The sequence below is a fragment of the Pistacia vera genome, unplaced genomic scaffold (genome assembly GCF_008641045.1).
Source record: "Pistacia vera cultivar Batoury unplaced genomic scaffold, PisVer_v2 Contig483, whole genome shotgun sequence".
Classification (NCBI taxonomy): domain Eukaryota; kingdom Viridiplantae; phylum Streptophyta; class Magnoliopsida; order Sapindales; family Anacardiaceae; genus Pistacia; species Pistacia vera.
This window is the reverse complement of record NW_022196316.1, coordinates 255,866-271,749: the sequence shown is the minus strand read 5'-3', so window position 1 is coordinate 271,749 and position 15,884 is coordinate 255,866. Positions and strand designations below refer to the sequence as shown.

Genomic DNA, 15,884 nt, shown 5'->3' with positions numbered 1-15,884 from the left:
ATTGCTAACACTAACTGTTAGGTGTCCGAAAATATTAATGGTACCCTTATTAACCAACTTAAAAATATCGGTATCATTTTAGGAGTCAATTTTTTCGCTTTGCCATACATGCGATGTTCAATTTAAAACTTGATCTTCGGTTCTGTTCCGTTTCCCCACGTTTTCTCCCTTGATGACTTTGAAAAATTTAGGATTATATGCAGCATGTCTTCCGTAGAGAAACTCGTTAATTGGGTCTTAAAATGAGAGAGAAGCTTGGGGAGAGAGACAGTAACCTTTACAGTAAAAGCAAATTATAAATATACCTTTTATTTATATATATAAGAGGGGCAGTTAGACACTAAAACTACAATTATTTAAGCCTAAAGTATACAGCACAACCATGGATTCGTAATTTACTCATCACAACAACGAAAACCCATTTCAAACAACTGAAATGTTGATTGTATCACACACTATACTGAACACAGAAACATGATCTTCTATAATGTCTTATCCCATGCTCCTCATTCTGATTTCTGCAACAAAATATTGATTGAAAGAAATACGTTATGAATAATAATTAACTTCCATTTCAAACACACTATAAATATATCAAATTATTTCTGAAAAACTCACAAGGGAAACTCTCATTTAATGAGAATGCATCTGATTGGTGATCCCTCAGCACCAAACAACCTTAGATGTAAGCAATGGACAGAATATAGTCCTGCTGGCACATCATCGAGTTTAAGCGCCTCCACCAGAATGATTTCCTGAAGAAGATGACTAATTTTAGTATCCGCAAATTTACGAGTCTTAAGTCTTAACCTTTGATCTATGTATGTGCTCTTCAGATTAAGGTCATTACTCAACAGTCAATTACCCTCAATCAAACCAAAAATGGACAAGAGAAAATACCCAATTCTCAAAAAACAGTATAAACAGGTTAAGAGCTGATTATATACTTCAAGCCCATGAAGTGGCGAAGCCATGGCCACCCCAGGCTCCAGAAATTTTTTAAAATTTAGCATTGAAAAAAACCATTTTACCCACCCCAACTTTCGAAAGGAACACTTTAGCCCCTTTAAGTGTAACTTCCTGCCAATGGGGACATTTGACATCAGTAAAAGAAGCCTAAAGCATCGGAAATGATTTTCTTACCCTGCTTTCCAGAAATTCATAATGAGCCGTAAGTAGATGATCAAAGGAAGCAACGGACAAGTAATCAATCCCTACAATATTTCACAATTGTAAAATGTGTTACTACTTTTGAACTCTTTCCCGACAACAATTCAATCATAAACTTTTCAAACACACATCTGCAAAATGTATTTAGACACATGGTTAACTGAAACTTGTTAACAGTTGAGAGGGTCCAGCGATATCTTACCAACAAGTTTGATGTCAGTGTTCTTTGCCAGCCATCTTGCCCCATCTTTTGTAAATCCCACATAGCTTGTGTCGAATGCTTTATTAAACATAAGCTGCCTGAAATTCAACTACATTTTGCTCAAATATATTTCAGTTATAACTAATGCTGTGATTCAGTGCTCTTTTATGCTTAAACTCGAGGAAAAGTAAGAACAATCCCAGAAACACATTTAATTGACAAATAAAAAAGAGCAGGGAATATAAACTCTTTTTCAAGCAAACTCATGGAGACATGTGATATCATATTCCAAATGTATTAACTGAAAGATGCTAATTAAAATGTTCCCCTAGAATTGCAATGTATTTATTGAAAAAAGTACCTGTCTGTGTTTAGCGTTCTGAAAAGGACGCGAGTTACTCCTTTGGGAATATTCAAGGATTCCATAACTTCAGCTGTAAGATCAAAAATGGATATAAATAACTGAAGAAAAGCAGAAGCTACAACATATTTTAGTTATTCAGCAGAGTACAAGGGAAACCACTGTAAATGCAAGTGAATATTCTGCACTTAAAAAATACTGTATACAAACTGATCTTACCCACAATGAGTAGAATGATGAAAATGAAAAGTCAATGCAATTAATAGTAACCCATGTAATGAAAATAACATTGATATGTATGCGCAAAATGAACACAGGTATGGAAATGTTGTCATCTAATGACTTCAATCAAGCTTTGAAGCAAACTTTAGACCAATTAAACCTACACTTTCCCCTCAAATATTACCACATATATAGGGAGGGCTCTGCAATTTAGTTTTTTTTTTTTTTTAGAAAAAAAAAAAAAGAGATTGAACCCGACTTGAATCGACCACGCAACCTTCTAATCTGGAGTCAGACGCGCTACCATTGCGCCACGGATCCACTTCCGTATTCTTCCCCTTTCATTTGTTATGTTCAGGATCTAATTGTTAGTGTGCTCATAGAAAGTAAAACTTCAATTTGCGGTAGCAATCTAATCTGTACCCAGTGAATGTAAGACAGATGCTACTTCGTTTAATCAATCAACAGACTGCTACCAGAAGCGAAATAAATAAAATAGGGTGTCAAAGAACCTACCAGTTATGTTCTTATCTCTTGGAACATCAACTAGTAGCGCAGGACCTATATTTATTCAAACAAGATTAACATCATCACCAAGACGATCAAAAATAAATAAATAACACTGATAAATAAAAAAGAAGGAAAAGGAAAAGGAAAAAAAAGGACAGTTAAGTGAGGCAGAGCTAAGAAAACTCTTTCACATGAAATTGCGGGTGGTTATGGCTTGATTAAGTTGTCACTACTTATATCATCACTTATTTTATTAGTTTTATAAACTTGAACTTATATAATAATCTGCTTATATCAAGAGTAAGCTTCAAAAGCAAAAACTCAATAAGTTGAACGAAGAACGCAAAATTTATTACCATTCAAGACATCCAAGTCAAGAGTATCAACATCATAACCAGCGTCAAAATAATTATCAAACACGTGGCCAGGAGCATCCACGTGTGTTCCGGAATGCGCCGTAATCTTCATCTCGGAGATGTTAACATCGGACCCGTTCTTCATGTTCACAGGCAGCCACAGAAACTGCCCCAGTTTCCCGTCTTTGGTGTCATACGACGGCAACTCGCTGGTGTAACGATGGCTTATGTCAAATATCCGGCCACCGCCATATACCTCTCGCCGAACCGGCTTCGGCACTTCGTTTGACGATAACGAGCACTCGGGAACTTTTGGGTATGCATCGCTCGTGGCGAAGGTGATTATGAGTTTGAATGAAAGTAAAGTGAAGAAGAAGAAGAAGAAGAGTTTGATGGTGGTTTTGGCCATTATTGGAGGTTGGTTTGTTGGTTTGTGAAGAGGATACTGCTAATTAATTTTCTTGTGAGAGATTAGTGGCACATAAGAATGAAGAAGGTAGTATATATTCTTTTCAAGTGAGAGAGAGAGTACTATGATAGTGATAGACTGATGATTCATAACCATAAGTTTTTAAAGTTAGCAGGACAGTGACAAAATTATTTAGAACACAGAAGAAGATGGATACTGAAATAAGTAAGGTGATAGTTTGATACTAATATGTCATTTACATCACATCTAAGTGGAGTAGTGGACAATTTTAAGATGTCATTTTGTGGAATTTAAGTGGATAAATTGGTAATTTAAAAAAAAAAAGCATTTTATATACATCCTATTATATAATTTAAGTGGATAAACTAGTAATTTAGTAAAAATTTTAAATTTTTATAATTTCATTGGATGAATTGCTAATATAGTTGTTGTGCGTGGTTTTTCTGCCAAGCTCGGGCCAACGCGAGGATATAACTCGACCTAGAACAACCTTAGTGACTATAATTGATTGACCCAGCATAAACTCGTTGAGCCGTAGCTCGACCGAGCATAAGCTCGTTGAGTTGTAGCTCGACTCAGCATAAGCTAGTCGCGAACAACCTGAATGATCATTCAATTGATTCCCAAATAACCTCAGATCCCAGATATTACAGGAATGACCAGATTAGCAGCAATCTTTACGCAATCATAGCGCCCAATCGCGAGAATATCGAAGTCGCAGTTCCAATCAATTGTAATCTCTTTATTTTCGCTCTTTCCTTTATGTAAATCTTGTATATATATATCTCCTAAAACGATGAGGAGGGGGATACAAAATCTAGATTAAAAACTGCATTGTAAGCTCTCACAGCATATAAACAAAACACAGTAGATGTAGGCCGTTAACTTCGCTGAACCACTTTAAAAGTTCTCTTTGTCACTTATTTTCGAGCATTATCATTCACCCATCGCTGATTACTCATAATCACGCACACATCAGTTCCGATCCTGACAAGGTCGATCGAATCTCGCTGGTTGGTGCAAATTTATGTATCAACATTTTGGTGCTAGAAGGAAGGCTTTCGCCACTATTTCAAAGATCCCAGCAAACGTTCACTGCAATTTACCTATCCTAAGACCAAAATGGTGTTCACCAGATCAAGAACTACCACCGTAAATCACGAGAACATGGAAGCTGCCCACCAGGAGGTGCAACAAGAGAACGCTGGACGTCAACCATTGGCGCGGCTCAGCACGCCGCGAACAATCAGAAAGCAAGGACATCAAATCCCAAGAACGGCCAGCTAATGGAGATGAATAGAACAATGGTTGCATAGGCGGTGCAACAGAACGTGGTTGTGTAACAGAACGTGGCTGAGCTGAGGAACCAACAACCAGTCATCCAAAACACCGACCAGCCGCGTTTCACAAATGTTACCCCAACAGGTATGAATTCTACAGGTCAACAATTCGTTTCGTCGCTGCTAAGGGGCGATCAACACTGCCAACCTCGCAGGAAACTACTCACGCATGAGCGAGAGTCTCGCGAGCAAACAAACCTCAGAAGGAGGCCGGGGAAACAATGGTTGAGGGAAAGTAAAGGCGACAGACACAATAGAGAAGCTCAGTTGTATCCCCAGCGTTAGCATACCGGTTTTAACCCACGCCCAAGGCGAGATCGCTCTTCGTAGGCTCACGAAGTGAGCCATGTGTGTTATTCTACCAATGACAGACGTTCTGGTTATGACTGACGTCGCAAACAACGCACTATGAGCATGATAACACCTACCAACCCAGCCATTATGACTCGACCTCGCGAATCCACGCACACATTGGAGAAGCTTCGCAAGCAACAGACTTGCGAACCCACTTGCTCAAGGTATAGCTTAACAAATCCAACCAAGGGAACCAAAATGAAGACCTAGATTGCATGCAAAAGATCCTCGACAATCTAAAAGCTCACCAAAATAACCTGACAGAAGAAATAGTAAGTTCCCCCTCTACGGAGGAAGTTCGCTAGGCCCCACTCCCACAAGGATTCAAGGCACCAAAAAGCAAGTTCAATAGGAAAGGGGACGCCAAAGATCACCTCGACAACTTTAATGACCTGATGGAGCTGCACCATGTCAATGACCTAGCGAAATGTCGGTGCTTCACAGTCACATTAGTCGGACATGCCAAGAGGTGGTACAAACGGCTCAAGGCGAACTCCATCAACTCTTGGTAATAATTCTCCACACTATATCTGTAACAGTTTCAGGTGAGGTGACAGTTCACAATGTTGCTTAACTACTTGAGCAACATTCGCCAAGAGCGCAATGAATCGCTAACCTCGTATTTGACGAGGTTTCCAAACGAGCAGGCAAAGGTCGTTGATGCCCCTGAAGAATCCATTCGGACTCTCCTAATCACAGGGATTAGGCCCAACACGGAGCTGCAGAAAGAGGTCCAAAGCGAAGACCATGTGAGCCGGGCCAAATTCTACCAAATGGCTGCAAAATTTGAACGAGTAGAAAGCTCGTTAGCGACATTAGCCAGAAGCTCGACACAAGGGGCCTCAGACAAGAGACAAGATCGCCCCTCGGATAAGTGTGGGGGCCAAGACTGCAGCGATAGGGATCGTAACAGATTCCCAAAGAAACAAAGAATAGATAACCACAGAAACAGACAGCCTTTCTGGCGATATGCAGAGTACACCCCCCTTACTCAAGACATCGTCCACATCTTTGAGGTATCCCAAGAGGTGAAAAGGTTGCCCGCTTTGGAAAAAATAAGGAGGGCTCCAAGAAGAAGAGATCGACAAAAACATTGCTGGTATCACAGGGATGTCGGGCACAATACAAATGATTTTTGGGCTCTAAAGGACGCCATCTAGGACCTCATAAGAAGAGGTTATTTGAAAGAATTTGTTAAGGCAGAACCACCTCGAGAGAATCCTAGCGAGCAAAATAACCTGGTCCCAAGCCAAATACGGACCTCGGATCAGTAGAATCTGCCAAACCCCAATGAGGTCTTTGTGAATATAATCTATGGAGGACTGGATACAGCAGGAAGCTCGAGGCAAGGCCGCAAGCAATACGCTCGGGAGGCTAGAATGAACTTGGTCCCTCGAGTAATGAGTTGCAAACAAAAGCCGCCCAAGCGGCCCAAACAAGAAAGCGAGGTAGTGGGGTTCACAGTCGATGAGTGCGAAACATCCCCTCGTCACAATCATGACGCAATTGTAATCGTAGCGAGGATTGGTAATGCTGTCAATAAACAGTCCCGTATACGCAGCGGAAACAAATAAAATAAAATACAAAGATCGTTTACATGAGCCAAGATCAAAGGTATAATTTTACAATTCATATTAAAGTAAGAATCTGCAGAAATTAATAATCTGTGTTTAGAAACCATACGCACGTTGGAGGCTCCTCCAAATTTGTCGACGAATGTTTTGCTACCGATCTAAGTGTATGATCGAACCTGCGTAGTCCACACGAAGACAATCTCAAAAAGAACTAAGGAAGGATTTGCTAGATCCTCCTTAGCCTTAAGAATCAAGAAGACAAATCAAATGAATTGATTTTGGGCAAAAATTGGATTCTGTCGTGGGACTGTAAAATGGGGCTGTGTGTTTTTGTTTTTCTAAGAAAAAATCTTAATAAAAAATCACACACTTTTCTTTTTATAATAAAAACATTTTGCCCTAATCCCATACGAAATAGGCTTGGGCTCCAACCCAAACGCCCCATGTTGCCAAACACTCCCAATTTGATTTATTTTATTTTCCATCATTATCTCAATTAAAATCAATTAATATATATTAACATTTAACAATAATGATAATATATTTAAATATGTGCGAACACACATTTAAACGTAATTTCACTTATTTAATTTTTCTAACAAATTAAATAAAGGCTACGACCTCAGCAAATTTAATTGCACTGTGAAATTACCAAAATACCCTTTCGCCTTAAAAGACGAAAACGCCCTTCTTTCTTCTTGCATCTTAAATTGTCTTCTATGTGTGTGACCCTTAGGCTCCTCATCATATCGGCAGTTTAGCTACGCGATTAACACCAATTAATCGTCTCACTAATACACAGACCAAGATTGGCCCTAGCAAGGTATCATGGCACCCGATAGATTCGAATTCAGCAAAGTACTACTTGTCACGATATGGTTACCGTGCAATTCGAACCTTTCATATACGTTATCTCGACGAGACGAAGGCATGAAATAGTGTCAACCTTCGGTTATCTTGATATTATTTATTAGTTTCTAGACCAATGACCCTATTATAAACTAATAGAGCAACAACTCAATCCCACTGTGGCCAAGTTTTAGTGTCATGCGCATATACTGAATTGCGCCGTGAGTAACTTTCTCCCATACCCGGGAGGGATGAATCCTCTGTCAATCCACCATAGTCTTGATACACTCCTTGATGCTGCTAATCACCACTGTATTGACAGCTCTGAAAAGAACTACGTTAGGCTAGTGTCAAACTACACCAATCGGTGCACAAGGTACTCCAGTGATCTCAAGCTAAGGATCACATGCACCACCATTCGTTAGAGGATTTGTTCATAGACACTAGGGTACCCTCCATATGGAATCCCGTGGGTCAGTCCAGTGAACTGCTACGGTGTAATCGTCTACAGCAAGCACCCATGTGTTGCACCAAGTTGTCACCCAAACAACCTTAACAAGTGAGATCAGTCACTGCCTTTCGACAGGGTTGTTCAACACATGATAGCCTTACCGTATTATCTGTGCCCTTACTTCAGAATAATACTAAGGTTACGGACGTTTCTAGAATGGCCACCATTGTGCTCATAAGGTTCTCACTATCAAGATTTGAAACACTTGATACCCTCGTCACGGTTTACCATTCTAAGGACATATATCAATACATATTGCAATAATAAGATTAAGCGATATAGAATAAAATATTTTATTGATTAATGAACATTATTACAAAGAGTCAATTTACAATAATTGATTGGCTCTTGGGCATCTACTCTAACAAATGCAAGAGTATTAAGGGTTATGGTTGACAACGGGAGCACGGCGCAATTATTTTTTGGGAGCCTTCCAGGGAATGGGATTCACAGAAAAGAATCTACGAGTATGCCCTTTGCCGCTCTATGGGTTTCGGGGATAGCCTGGTTCAAAGGTTCTATCACCTCCCCATAACTCTAGTGGCCGAAACAAAGGTCAGAAATATGATGTCTGAATTCTAGTGGTGGACGTCCGACCAACATATAAACGTCAGGCTTAAGGCCAATCCTGGATGATTCGAGCGTAGTCACATCAGTGCACTGCCAAGCAATGAGATTTTTTACTCCCAGGGGAGTCACGATAGTCAGGAGCTGCACTAAAGAATCACAAAAATGTTATAAACGCCGCACATAAATGGACACACCCAAAGACCATGATCATCGCAGAATTCAAGCCAAATCCCAGACCACTAGAAGACTCTATAGATCCTTTCAGTCACAAAGAGGAGTCTGCTGCAGGACCAACCGAGGAGCTGATAGGAGTAAGTCTTAGCGAGGAGGATCCAACTCGCATACTGAAGATCGACACCAGCTTAAGTAGAGTGATGGTCGATAATCTGGTTGAGTTCCTGAAAAAGAACCTCGATGTATTCTCGTGGATGCACGTTGATATGGTCGAGATTAACCCCGAAGTGATATGCCACAGGTTAAACCTCGACTTAGAGGCTCGACCAATAACAAAGAAAAGAATGGTCATGGATGCAAAGCACTCTCAAGTGCTCAAAGATGAAGTCGACAAGCTCTTAGAAATCAACTTCATCAGGGAAGTCAGGTACTCGGACTGGCTCGCCAACCCAGTCCTAGTCAAGAAGCCAAATGGCAAGTGGCAGACTTGTGTCAACTTCACGGATCTAAACAAAGCCTATCCAAAAGACAGCTTTATCGATCAGCTTGTAGATGCGACTGCGGGAAACACACTACTTAGCTTTATGGATGCGTACTCATGATATAACCAGATCCTGATGTACCAGCCCAACAAAGAGCATACTTCTTTTATTATTAACCGTGGACTTTATTGTTACAAGGTTATGCCATTTGACCTCAAGAACGCTAGCGCGACCTACCAACGCTTGGTGAACAATATGTTTGCCAATCAAATCGACCATTCCATGGAAGTATACATCGACGATATGCTCGTCAAATCAAAGGTCGTTGAAAGCTATATTGAGCACCTGGGGGAAATGTTCGACATCCTCAGAAAGTATCAAATAAAGCTTAATCCATTTAAATGTGCTTTCAGAGTGAGCTCTGGAAAATTCCTAGGCTTCCTCCTAAACCAACGAGGTATAGAAGCTAACCCGGAGAAGATTCAGGCTTTGGTCGACATGAAAATCCCAACTGGCATTAAACAGGTATAGAGTCTGACTGGATGTGTGATCGCACTCAGCAGGTTCGTTTCCCGAGCCACGAACACGTGTTTACCATTTTTTGAGACCTTGAAGGAGAAGAAGGGTTTCAAATGGACAAAGGAGTGTGAGAGAGCCTTCCAGGGGCTGAAAGAACACCTCAGGCAACCCCTTGTTGTTAAAGCCCATCCAGGGGAGCCACTACTATTGTATCTATTGGTATCCAAATCCGCTGTCAACGCGGCGTTGGTACGCGAAAAGGGAGGAATACAATGGCCCGTGTACTATGTGAGCAAGAGACTACTCGACGCAGAGACAAGATACCTAGAGATGGAAAAGCTCACCTACGCCCTTATTGTTGCCGCTAGGAAGTTGAGACCCTATTTCCAAGCACACTCCATCCATGTGCTGACGAATTTCCCTTTAAAGAAAATAATACAGAAGCCCGAGGCATCGGGCAGATTGATCCAGTGGACAATGGAGATGAGCCAACACGACATTAAGTACGTCCCAAGGACGTTGATCAAAGGCCAAGCCATGGTAGACTTTATATCTGAGTTCTCTTATCAACCAGACGTCGAGCCAAGCACACCAGAGATAGATACGTTGGAAGAGATTGAGCAACAAACACCTAAAGTGACGACTTATGGCTATGGACTCTGTATATAGATGGCTCCTCGAATGAGAGGGAAGCAGGAGCGGGCATCTTGCACGAAAGTCTGGAGGGAAATCCAATCAGGGCCGCAGTAAGGTTCGGGTTTGACGCCTCCAATAACGAAGCTGAATATGAGGCATTGCTAGCAGGTCTTCGTCTCGCCAGAGAAATAGGGGCAGAGTTCATCAAGATCTATAGTGACTCGCAGCTCGTCGTTCATCAAGTTACCGAGAAGTACCAGGCAAAGGGAGACATGATGGCATCCTACCTCCAGTAAGTTGAAACCGAGCTCGGACAGTTTAGATCCTTTACCATCCATCAGATCCCAAGGGAGAGAAACTCGTAGGCAGATGCATTAGCTTGTCTGGCCTCTGCAATGAAGAATGAGAAAGCCGATTCAATCCCAGTTAAATTCCTCTCGAAATCAAGCATCTCCACTTCACAAGATCTAATGTTAGCCATAAGTCAAAGGTATAGCTAGATGGATGCAATCATCGTCTACTTGAAGGATGTCACACTGCCAGAGGACACAACCAAAGCTAGAACACTCAACACAAAAGCAGCTCGGTACATGCTCGTCAACGATAAATTGTACAAGCGAGGCTTCAATGTACCATTGCTGTGATGTATTAACCATGAAGATGCAAATTATGTCCTAAGGGAGATACATTAGGGCATTTGTGGAAACCACATAGGGGGCAGATTCTCTAGCTTACAAGGTGCTTTGCCAAGGATACTATTAGCCGACGGTTTATGATGATGCGGCAGACTACATCCGCAGATGTGATAGATGCCAGAGATTTGTAAACATTCTGCGAGCTCCCCCGCAAGAATTTACCACTCTGACAAGCCCTTGGCCATTCATGATCTATGGCATCGACCTTATTGGCCCATTGCCTCAGGGAAAAGGGGGCGTCAATTCGTTGTCGTCACTGTAGACTACTTTAACAAGTGGGTGGAAGCCAAGCCATTGGCGACAATAACGTCGAACAGGCTGAAAGATTTTGTCTATAAGAGCATCATTTGTCAGTTTGGAATTCTCCACACAATAATAAACGATAATGGAAAACAGTTCGACAGTGAAGACTTCAAGACCTTCTGCGAGCGGCTCAGCATCAAAAAGAGTTTCACAGCCGTCTACCGACCTTAGGCCAATGGACAAGTAGAAGCTGTGAACAAAGTAATCAAGCACACCATAAAGAAAAAGCTCAACGACCTTAAAAGGAGGTGGGTCGACAAGCTGCCGGAGGCTTTGTGGTCTTATAGAACGATTGCCAGGAGCTCAATGGGTGAGACCCCGCTTTCTTTGTCTTATGGATGTGAAGCAATGGTCCTAGTTGAAGTGGAAATTAGTTCTTTCCGGAGAGAAATCTTTGAGGAAGAAGCTAACGAAGACCTGCTCCGCCTGAGGTTAGACCTGATCAAAGAACATCGGACTAAATCTTAGTTAAGGCTCGCCTCTTATCAGCAGCGGGCCAAGTGGTATTTTAACACCAAAGTTAGAAACAAAGACTTTGAAGTGGGCGACCCGGTTATGAGGAAGGTTGTCCAGGGTACCCAAAACCTGAACTTGGGGGCATTGGGACCTAGGTGGGAAGGTCCCTTCAGAATCTCTGAAAAGCTCGCCCTAGGATTTTTCCACCTGGAACGCCTCGACGACGAAGCAATAATGCGAGCTTGGAACACCGAGCACTTACAAAGGTATTACCAATAAGCAGTTCGGGTTCTATTTATTCTTGTCAACTACATTTGTTGTAAGGCTATTTACGACTAAAACACTTGATCAATAAGAGAGATATTATTCAGTACTTGCTTTGTTCATAATTTATATTTTTTAATTCGTCGACAATTAAGTACCGATCAATAAATCGTGACCTACACGATGAAATTCCAAAACAAGACTCGGAGTCAAGAGTCTTGGAAAGGCAGCTTACTTCAAAAAAGTCACGCCAAAATCCAACTCTTTAAGGATAAAATATCCTAAATCAACGAAGTTAAACTTGAGTTTTAAATCAAGGAAAAAACACGTCGAAGGAAATCGACTCTAGGCCAGCAACCAAAGAACTAGAAAGTGACAGTAAAGTCTAAAATCAAAGTTTATCATCGCATCAGATTTCCGTGCATAATTCGGGATTGAAAATCCTAGGTCAACGAAGTTAAACTTGGAAAATTCCAGGAAAAAGCTCATCAAAACAATCGTCCTTAAACCGGTGACAAAAGCCCAAAAAGGACGACGAGTCCGAAATCGATGCCAAACGTCACATAAAGATTTTTTTGAAAAAAAAATCTAAAAAGCTCCCAAAGAAGCGAACTACGCATGACTTGGAGCAAAATTCAGAAAGTCCGATTAGGACGAATTAAATGACTCCGTAGAAATGAAACAAGCATTGCTCAAACAAGAAACGTTAAAAAATGTTATTTCATTAATAGAAGTTTGGTTACATTCAAGCAATAAAAAAAAAAAAAAAAAAAAAAAGAACAACAACAAAACAAACAAAGAAAAGACTTAAGTTTCTTCAGGCTGATGGGGGAGTAGGGCGTTCGTCCTCAACCTTATGTCCAGGAACCTCACTCGAAAGGACTGTGGTCAGAGGGTCCGGGTCTTCGACCTCCAACTTGGGACCAACCTCCTCGCCACCTTTTCCTGGCCTTCGTCGACATTCCCAAAGTCATCTGAGTACACATAGGTTATCCCTTAGGCTTTGACCTTAATCCTTTTGACCTCCTTCTGATAAGCTCGCAAAAGGAAGGAAAAGTCGATCGACGGATGAGCCTCCCGTAATTTCTACACAAGGAAGACCGATGTCTCACAGGATCGGGTGGTGACGGCTTCGTCCAGCTCCTCAATCCTAAGCCTAAGTTGCTCGGCCTCAGCTTCGACATTTTGCCAACCTACCATTTCCTGGGTAAGATCGAGCGAAGCCTGCTGGAATTTGGCCTCCCAACTCACTCGCTGCTGCTTTCTGGGCCGAAGAAAGCTTAGAGTTTAGCTTGCTATTGGCTTCTCATTGTTGAGCCAAACTCTGATCGGCCTTCGCTGCCTTGGCTTCAGCCTTACTCCGAGTAGCCTCGTTCACCTTGAGTTTGTCAAGGAACTCCCTTTCCTTAACCCCAAAGGTCGCAACTTCCTCCCTAAGGCTCTCAAGCTCGACTTGCCTAGCCTTTTTCTCCTTCTCCGCTACCTCGGCCCTAGCCAAGACATCCTCATTTACCGTCTCCACGAGCAACCATCCTTTGTGAGTTCCCTCCAAGGTTTGGCCGCATTCTTCATACAGCAGTCGGCTTGTCATGGCAGCCTAAAAACGAAAAGGTGAGAAGCGAGCAAGAAACAAGAATAGCATTCAAAAAAAAGGGAAGCAAGCTATCAGTACCTTAGTCGCATAGCTGCAGGTTAACGCCAATATCTGGGAGGGAGTTGAGTCCCTAACAGCCTCGAATGTCCGTGGGGTGATGCAATCTCTGGCCACTGCAGCCCTAACACCGATATGGTTAGAGGGTTGGTCGATCAAAGCGTCAACTTCAGCCTCGTTCGCTCCACCTGTCCCCCCACCCTTTGGCTTGGACAGGTCAGGTCTACTCCCCCGTGGAGCAGCTACCACACCCGCATCTTTTTCCCGAGCCTTAGGGAGCCTGGTGGCGTTCTTCCTCGAGCCATCGTGCTGCTCGGGTGCTTTACCTTTTCTTGAGCCTACAGTTGGCTCAAACATCTTTTTTGCTGGCCCCTTAGGGTGCCTGGTGGCGCTCTTCTCACCAACCGCCTTAGAGGCAGTCGTGGATTTCTTCGTGCTTGGGCCCTCCGCCAGCTTGCCTCCAGCACACTTCGTGTCGATGACATCCGCGGGCTGTTTTGTCACCGAAGCAGCCAACGCCTTCTAAGCAGTCGTCAACGCTGTTGTTTCTTCTTAAAGCCCTTAGATTTTTCACCCCACATGTCTGCGAGGAAAAAGGAAAACAAGTTAACGATCAATTTGCGCAGGAAATCAAACGCAAGCATGCAACAACTTGCCTTTTTTCCAAGAGCGCTAACAATATGGCTTCGTCCCTACAAAAGCTATACGTCTTTAGATGAGAAAGCGTAAGAAGCTCATGGACGTTGCACGAACTATCGAGAAGATCGCTGAAACGATGCAGCCTTTGCAAGCTCATCGCAGGGAGATAGTTCTACTCAACGTTAACTGCAATAAAAAGAAATTTGGTTAAATAATGAAGCAAAGTTTGAAATTTGTCCTCACGTACACGAGCGACCAAAGTCTTACTCACTTTCAGAGCGAAGACACCGCTCGTCCCAGCTTCGTAAAAGAAGAATTGGGAGTCCTAGTGCGAGACCTTCTTCGGGACATCGATCAGCCCATTGAAACGTACCTTCCTCACCTTAGAAAGGTAGTATGACTGGCCTTGCCGCTTTTTGAGCCTGTATAGGTGTACAAGCTCTTCGACGGACAGCTCGCCTAGCTCAGCGATCATGTACACGATGTATACCCGGTAATGATCAAGTAGGAGTTGGCCGTTTGTTGGAGAGGAGCGATGTCGAATTTCCTCAACACTTTATCGATGAAAGGGTGCGGGGGAATGGATACCCCGCACTTAAGGAGACTCTCGGAAGTCGCCACCTATCCGGCTACAAGGTTCTTCCAAGAGTGTTCCCTCGAGGCCATCAGGTTGAGCTGCGGCGCATAGGCCGCTTTGATGTGTTCAAGATCCCCAAGGGTGATCAAGGATTGGAGCTCTTTCCATAGCCTGTGAATTGGAGACGGCAGGGATTGAGCCAGTTGGATCGAAGCATAATCGGACAAACCCGCAGCATCGGGGTCCGAGCTTCTAGCAACGAACTCTTCAGATATCTCGAGGGACACATCCCCTAATACTGCCAAGCCAACCAGTGAATCGAACATTCGATCTATTGTGCGACTGCTAGATGAGGACATGGTTATAGCTCGACTCTGGGTACCTGAAAAAAGAAGCGAACATGTGTTAGAGCTCGAACAACTCAGCGACCATACCACATTTGCTTCCATCTCAGGCACCCAAAATAACTCGCGCAACATGACAAAGTCACGCGACCTACCCAAGACACCGGCGACCATCGCGATTAAACTCCTTTAAAACCCGAGACCGCTAGAAACGCACCCCAAAAACCCTACTAAAATCTCAAAATGCCTAATATGGCAACTACAACAGCCACCCTTTAACACAAAAGTCAAAAAAATGAGTAAGGAAGAGAAAGAAATCTTACTGAATTAAAGAACCGCTTTGAGAACTCGTAGGAAAGACCACCGCGACGACGTAAGTGTGATGGCAAAGAAAAGGAAGAGGGTGGAAGAACTTTTAGAATGACTGTTCTGAATATTCGCCACCTTTTATAGTGATTTTTGCATGGAAGACGAAAGGGCGAAGTTCAATCTTGACCATCGACTCACAACCAATCCTAGCCCTTCATTCGTTGAGCAATCTCAGCCCTTGGACATGGCCATGTGTCGACCATCGACAAGGTGCGAAGAACCATCGTAAATGATAACCGTCACCGCACGACGTCTCAATTTCGCCCGTGAATAGTTGTCATTGACCACGCCCGACGTACCTTAATTGACAAAGGCTGGCGCATTTA

The 15,884-nt window shown here is 42.7% G+C and overlaps 1 protein-coding gene and 1 non-coding gene across 2 annotated transcripts; both read right to left on the bottom strand.

Moving 5' to 3' along the window:
• Nucleotides 1-329: 329 nt before the first annotated feature.
• On the bottom strand, nucleotides 330-3,317 carry LOC116146764 (cyclase-like protein 2). Its single transcript, XM_031432203.1, has 7 exons — nucleotides 2,822-3,317; nucleotides 2,472-2,516; nucleotides 1,734-1,806; nucleotides 1,373-1,470; nucleotides 1,144-1,214; nucleotides 619-755; nucleotides 330-518 (listed from the first exon to the last, which is right to left on the bottom strand). Exons 1-6 carry the CDS (start codon nucleotides 3,228-3,230, stop codon nucleotides 630-632), a joined length of 822 nt encoding a protein of 273 aa, XP_031288063.1. The 5' UTR covers nucleotides 3,231-3,317; the 3' UTR covers nucleotides 330-518; nucleotides 619-629.
• Nucleotides 2,205-2,276, bottom strand: TRNAW-CCA. Its single transcript has one exon. It is a non-coding gene; the product is annotated as a tRNA-Trp (tRNA).
• Nucleotides 3,318-15,884: the final 12,567 nt, after the last annotated feature.